We start from the raw sequence: 7,155 nt of genomic DNA on the forward strand, positions 1-7,155 counted from the left end.
TGAAAAAAGGCTGAGAAATACTGCTCTATACAACCGAATTATTTCAGTAAATGATGATAATAGAAACAGGATATGAAAATTGTGGTAACTCCTAACACTGGTGAACACAGTAGACATAGGAATTAAAGCACCACACCAATTAAAATAGACCAGATACAACTTTATTCCATTAGGGTCAGAGGACATTCAAATATCCAACACATTTTGTGGGTCCAAAACACACACCCTTCATCAGGGTCTGTTCTTGACTCAGTTGAGCTATTTATGGTATTTCTCATTCACTTTTCAGATTATGTTTAATCCCTGTTGAGCTGACCAGGATCGACCATTGGGTGCAGTGTCTTGGTGCTCCTGCAAGTACTGCCCATGCTTGGGTCGGCCACTGCCCTCGAGATAGCTAGAGATCTGTGATGTAACAAAGGGAGCAGTAAGGAGCTTACAATAGCCTCTGTGCATACGTATTGTGAGATGGGATAGCAAGAGGAATGACATGGGTTACCTTAAGGCTGAGAAGCATCTGAAATAAATATTTCCTATCCCCCTCAGCTCCCATAACGCAGTATTACACCATAATACATTCAACCTGAAAAGAAAATACAATAAGAGCACTGCTTTTTGCCATTACTCGCACAAAATGAACATTCACAGATATTCACAGGCCTCTGTGAATTGTTTGTAAATAGACCCCTTACCTAAACTTAACCCCTAACCTAATTCTGAAAGTTAACCATTAAGAATTATCCTGACCCTTATGCTGGCCATACACCTATATATTATCTGCAGATTTTCTATGGTCAGATGGAAAAAGTGCAACAGATTCCTCCATCTACGCTAAATTGTGTGGATGGAGGAATCTCCCACTGGGCCAAGAAAATCTATAGGTGTATGGCCAGCTTTACACTTATCAAAGTCTACTAACCTAAACCAGTAAACTAACAACTCCTATAACTTCTTAAAAGACCTTATAGTAAAAATGACTTTAACAACACCAAAAAAAAGTCCTGCGCCAAGTGCACCAATCCTTTAATGGTTGCAATAAGACTGCACAGCAACAAGACCTCATCACTGATATCTAATGACAGGGTTGTTTATTCATTCTAATTCACAGGAAATTCATTGTGAAATATGAGATTTCAGGAAAGTGAATGGCAGAGGCAGGAACTCCTACAAAGAGATCTTGATGATGGAGTTCCTAAAACATATAAGAACTCAATGGGCGATTCAACACTATGGTGGCTAAATATAACTGAAATGTTGCTAATTGGTGGACTGGCACTTGATCCTTTGCTTGCAACACGGTTCGACTCATCACATCAGTGGGAAGCTGGCAAGGTTGGTGATGCCACAGGCGTTGTTCTTGTCTCTTGCTAGCAGTGCAAAGCCTTTTCTTCCCCATTGTGTTCCCCAGCTGGAAGAGTACACAGAAAACGTATATCAGTATACAGCCTTATATCATACAGGGTTTCACAAATGGTCTGCAAAAGAGAACCGTGTAAGAGCAGATCCCCTCGTTTGGAGGAGTTACTTTCTGCTGTTTCTACGGGATGGGAAGTGAGCACAGCTGAAAAAAAACCTGGCCTGGGTGAAAACCATTTCCTAATCTATCCAAAACTAGAAAAAAAAAAGGTTTTGACCTTGTATATACTTTAAAAATACATTGCAGATCAGTTACTGTGGGTCATTTGGTTTTCTAAACTGTCATTTTTCATTTATATCATATAAGTCATTTGTCAGCTTTCTTTTATTTCCAAGGTTAAAATTGAAGTTTAATCTGCTTATTATTGACCTTTTCTGGTGCTTCCTCACCTCTTCCCACCACCAACTTGCTAATTACATTTTTAAATGAAACCTTTCCGTTTCTTGGGAGTTGTGCAGATATCAAAATGCCTCAAAACACCAGTGCTACAAACCAAAAACGCTAACCACTAAGCCATATTTCTACCCATACCAAGACAACCCCAGCAGCAGAAGAAAAGATCTACCTACCTATTCTTGACGATCCAGTGCTTGACCCCCTTGAGATTGCCATAACCAACAGCCAGGATAGCATGATTGATCCCTTCGGGGTCACAATTTTTGTCATAATAAACTCCTGCAGAGATAACACACGAGTTACTGGAGGTGAAACAAAAGAGAAACCTTCATTCTCCTTTAATCCAAAGCCAACAACAATTTTCTAACAGCTACATCTGTTGTTCTTTTCTATTTTGTACTGAAGCCATGATGCTCAAAGAACCTACATCAAAGATTCAGATTCCACCTAACTGTATTCAGAGCATTGAGGATGATTTCTGAAGATTAGTTTTTCTATGTGGTTGGCAATTTGCCATCTTTCAATTTATCTGACAAAGATCAAGAAGTGCCGGACCTACAAGAAGGACTTATTTACTGTAATTAGACCAGTTAACGATGGATTCTACAGTGAAGATGTGGGTTGGAGAAGTCAATACTTAACTTAGACTAGGAAAGATTGTGTACCAACAAAGGGGGATGTCCCACCAAATTTAAGAGGATGTGGCCGGGTTGGCTAACCTCACCCACACTGGCACCACTAGACCATTGGTTATGATGAAATTCTACCAATGTGAGGACTTACCTGCTACCTCCCGCAGGGTCCCACGCCGTCGGGTGGTCTCCTTGTATAGCCGGAGACCGAGCGTGCTGCTCCCTGCAGCGCCGAGCCCGACGGCTGCTGCTTTGCTGTGTCTGCTCTTCTCTTCGTCCAAAGCCCAGAAGGAAGAGGCACACATGTGTACTGGACTGCCTCTTAAAGGGACAGTGCACGCCTCTTCAAGCAAGTGGTCCGCCCCTGGAAATTATGTCATCTCATCTCCAACAGGTATATAAGCAGGACGGGTGAGTCATTCTGTGCTTGGTTATTGTTAAGCTTATCCTTTCAGTGCCTAGTGTTATACCTGTTCTGATTCCTGTTACCGAACCCTGGCCTGTTCCCTGACCTTGATACTTTGCTGCCTGCCCCAACCTCTGCTACATTCTACGACTTTGTTTCTGATTCTGCTACCGTGCTCTTGGACTGCCCCTGTACTGGCTATCACTACGCAGGAGATTGTGTGTTATCCTAGTCTACTTGAGTAGAGGTACCACTCGTACTGGCAAGTCACCCACGTCTGGGCTCCTACCATCACCAACCTGATAACCCATGAAGGGTTTTCCCCCCTCCATCTCTGTTTTGATGGGCCACTGCACAAACACAGGGTATGTATCGGACACCAACTTACATTGCCATACTCATTGTGTTCAGGTACCATTGTGAATGAAACCTAAATCTTTGGCATGTCTAATAGACTTTCACATGCACTTATACATAAATAGTGCTTGAAATTGAAATACTATTCTCTACAAATGGAACTTCTCTGTATGTATCTTCTTCTTTCTATGCATACGCTTTGTACCATGGGTCTCACTGTTTGTTCATCTAAATGGTTGTGTGTATACGAAATAAAAATAAAAAAAATTCTGCAATTAAAAATGTCTTATTTGAAAAGAAAGGATGGTTTCTGATTGGTTGATGTGGATTACTGCCCTTTGTGCGTAGTTTGCTGTTTTGTGCAGTGGGAGCTGCTAATTCTTGGCATGAGGCTTTTGTCAGTCGAAACAAGTAAAAAAAATAAAAATGTGTTCAAGTATATTTCTGTTACCTGTACCGAACACTTAGCCTGATCCTACAACCTACAGAAACTAGATTATCTTAAATAAGATACTTAGCTTTCTGTGCACCTCCACCACTCAGTCCATTGGAGTCAGTTGTCCAAACCCTGTTAAGCGCAGTGTCCGATGGTATTGGAGCTTACACAAGGCTCAAGTTCCCCTCCCTTGGTCCTGTGACAATGTTAAGACCTGGTGATTGGCCCCTAAGGTCCAAGCGCTGCATCCTGGTAGGTCAAATGCCCCCCATAACCAGATGCATTAAGTAAAAGATGCATAAAGTAAGCATGGCCAAGTTGGGGAGTGCAACGAAGATGCGTTTTAGAAGTTAAGGGGCTGTTTTTTCGAAAGACCTTCCTACTTTGCCCTGAATGAAAAAAACCCAAACCCCCCCCCCCCTTCCCACACCCTTGGCCCAAACCTCAAAGTCAGGGACAGACTGCACGGGCAGAGAGGAAAGGTATGTGTGCTGTCTGCCAGGTTACTAGCAGACAATTCACATACAGTATGCCAGGTTCAATCCAATATTGAAAACTGCTTCTATCCCTTTTTTATTAGGAACAAAACCCTTGCCAGTTTCGATTTGACTCTGGCATGGGAGACACGGATACATTTGAAACAGGTCTATCTGGTTTTTTATTATGGCACACACCAGTTTTCTGCACTATTATAATACTGCAGGAAGCTATGTTAATTTCCCCCATAATGTGCATTATGTACGTGCCACTTTGACATATAAGCATGAAGTATGCTTGTCCCCCAAATTGTGCACCACTTGTGGCTCATGTACTTTAATTTTCAAGCACAGGTGCTTATATTTCCTTTTTTATTGTATTAGATATGACACAAAGCTTTCCATGCAGGTTAATTTTGCTCACCTTTACTGTAGAACTGAAAGGAGGGCTGACTGGCATCTATACTGACCGACACAGGACCAACCTGTGCAACAGCTCTTTTTAGGGCCTTCTCATCTCCTATGGGTATTTCTTTGAAACCCTTGCAGCCCGCAGCTCTTCCAGATGGCTTGTAGAGACAGCCTTCATCCTGGTGCAAAAATAAAAGGACCAGTAAACTTCGAAGTGTTATCTATCAGATCATATCAACTAATACAGAAATTTTGAGTGGCACCCAAATGCACCTCAACAATGGAACTGCATTGCATGCAGCAAGACCTATTTTTTGTGCATTGAGGTGCATTGCAGCCCATTCATTTTAAATGGACTGCCTAAGGCAGAACACTGCAACATGCCTCAATGTATGAGTACCTGCATTGAGGTGTGAGTGGGTCATATGTCAAGTATTATTGTATCAAGTCTATGGCCAGCCTTACTGCCAAGAACAATGAATGAATGGGTAAGGGTAATGTCCTTTATTTTGGAATTAAGCTTTTTTGTTACCTAGACAGATTTGCAAAGAAATTGGACAAACCCTATTCAATGACATTGCCCAATGATCAAACCTACCTGGCCGATATAGGGATAAATGGAATCCGAGTCTATGCCATTGTTATCCCTAACATAGCCAAAAGCATTGGTCATGTATCCACCCTGACAGCCATAGTTATCTGTATCACAGTCCACGAGGTTCTGGGGACTGAGGGAGACCAGGTTTCCAGTGTTCTTCATGAGCTGGCCCTCCAATGCTCCCACTGAGCTAAATGCCCAACATGACCCACAGGCACCCTGCCAGGAAAAAAAAGAGTTTGAAGGCACAATTAATATTCTTGTTATTGATTTATACACTAGCATAATGTGCTGCCACGCCAAGTAAAATTGGTGGATAGTACAATATAAATACATAAATGTTTTATTTTTTACAAATGCACAGCAAAGCAACGAGATGCAATGGAAGACAGAGACCAACAATCTACAGGCATGTATTTTATAAGTAAACGAATGAGCAGGCTGTATATAAGGTTACCATGTTTGCCTTGTCATACTGTGGAGGAGGCAGCAGTGCTGAATTGACAACTTTAAGTACATTTGATACAAAATAATTTAACATATCCATCCTAGACTAAACTAATTTACATTGAAGGTACCACCCCAGCGTCTTAGACATCTCAATAGGACAGCGACAAGCCGATATTTGTTTTCATCCTCTCCGGGATGAAATCTGCTGGCCATTCTTGTGCACTGAGCCCTCATAGACTTGAAAGGGCCATATTTAGAGACTGGAGGTGCTCAGAGTCTGGCTCTATACAAGTTTATGATCGCTCCCTGCATAGGCACAACCAGTGGTGAAGGAGATTTTATACTGATTTTGTAGGGGATCTAAGCTGGTCCTGGACTTTAACCATACTATACGGCCATACCCACCCAAGACCTCCATAACTAATTTACAATAATGCTGCCATCCCAGCTGCTTACATATATTAGTAGGAGCTGCTGCTTGTCCTGATTCTATCCAGAATGAAATCTGCTAGCCATTCCTGTGCATTGAGCCCTCATAAACTTGAATGGGGCCATATTTAGACACTGGAGGTGCTCAGAGTCTGGCCCTATACAAGTCCATGAGTGCTCACTGTACAGGCACAGCCAGTGGTGAAGAAGATTTTATCCTGATTTTTTAGGGCATCTAAGCTGGTCATGAACTGTAGCTATACTATATGCATTTATTTCTAGGATGTCTTAGTGTTGACAAATGGGCTGACCTAGATATTTACCTGATTTTGTACTGGAGTCACGTAACCCTTCTTTCTGTAGTCAATGTATTTTGGGATCCGGGCTTTCCAGTCAGGCTCGTAAGTATTGTTAGACTGCTGATTGGATGGAACTCTTAGTCCAGTCATAGTCTGAACTACTTCTTCACTGGTCTGCCAATAAAGGAGCATAGAATATGAGTGTAAAACAGAGGTCATATTAGTCAATTAGAATTTGTATTTCAAATGCAATAAAAAGAGATCTACTTGTTGCCAACTGAAACAGGGACCCTTTCTTTATATTATAATAAGACTTACCCATTGACTTTTTTAAATTTTATTTTAGATCGAACCTAAAGTATTTTTCTACAACTGTAAGTTGGAATTTGGCAAAACAATTACACAAGTGGTCCCTGCCACTTCCATCTAGCCATTAGATATTGAAAACAGAGTAGGGATGGGCTTTGGGTTCTGGTTAAATGTGAGTTCTACCTGAACCCAGCCTGTTTGCAGTTCGGCCAACAAAATTACCCCTTCTGACCATTTCGCTTGAGAAAACATTAGCTGGAAATCAGTCATTTAGCAGCTTTATGTCAACAAACCAGCCAGGGATCCTGGGCAATGTCAATGACCAGATATGGTGAGTGTATTTTGGTGATTTGTGTAATTTTTATCTTGCAAATTACCCTTGAAAAAGGACAGAAAAAATACCAAACTTCACCTCTCAGACCTAACAGGGGTTTGGCAATATGTTGGGGGTTTGCAGACCTCTTGCTGGGTTTCGCTTAACCTCTTGCAAACCAAATGTTGCTTGATTCACTCATCACTAAATGAGAGTGTATTATATT

The 7,155-nt window shown here is 41.6% G+C and overlaps 1 protein-coding gene across 1 annotated transcript in view; it reads right to left on the reverse strand.

Annotated features, from left to right (window-relative positions):
- Positions 1-1,276: 1,276 nt before the first annotated feature.
- LOC108789813 (cathepsin K-like) overlaps positions 1,277-7,155 on the reverse strand; it is an 8,790-nt gene continuing 2,911 nt past the window's right edge. Inside the window, exons 3-7 of the mRNA XM_018559913.1 lie at positions 6,332-6,481; positions 5,130-5,348; positions 4,545-4,710; positions 1,987-2,092; positions 1,277-1,408 (exon numbers count right to left, since the gene is read on the reverse strand). Coding sequence (XP_018415415.1) covers positions 1,309-1,408; positions 1,987-2,092; positions 4,545-4,710; positions 5,130-5,348; positions 6,332-6,481 — 741 coding nt within the window. The 3' untranslated portion in view covers positions 1,277-1,308. The remainder of the gene's footprint in view (positions 1,409-1,986; positions 2,093-4,544; positions 4,711-5,129; positions 5,349-6,331; positions 6,482-7,155) is intronic.

This window comes from Nanorana parkeri, unplaced genomic scaffold (assembly GCF_000935625.1).
Source record: "Nanorana parkeri isolate BGI_ZX_2015 unplaced genomic scaffold, ASM93562v1 scaffold420, whole genome shotgun sequence".
NCBI lineage: Eukaryota > Metazoa > Chordata > Amphibia > Anura > Dicroglossidae > Nanorana > Nanorana parkeri.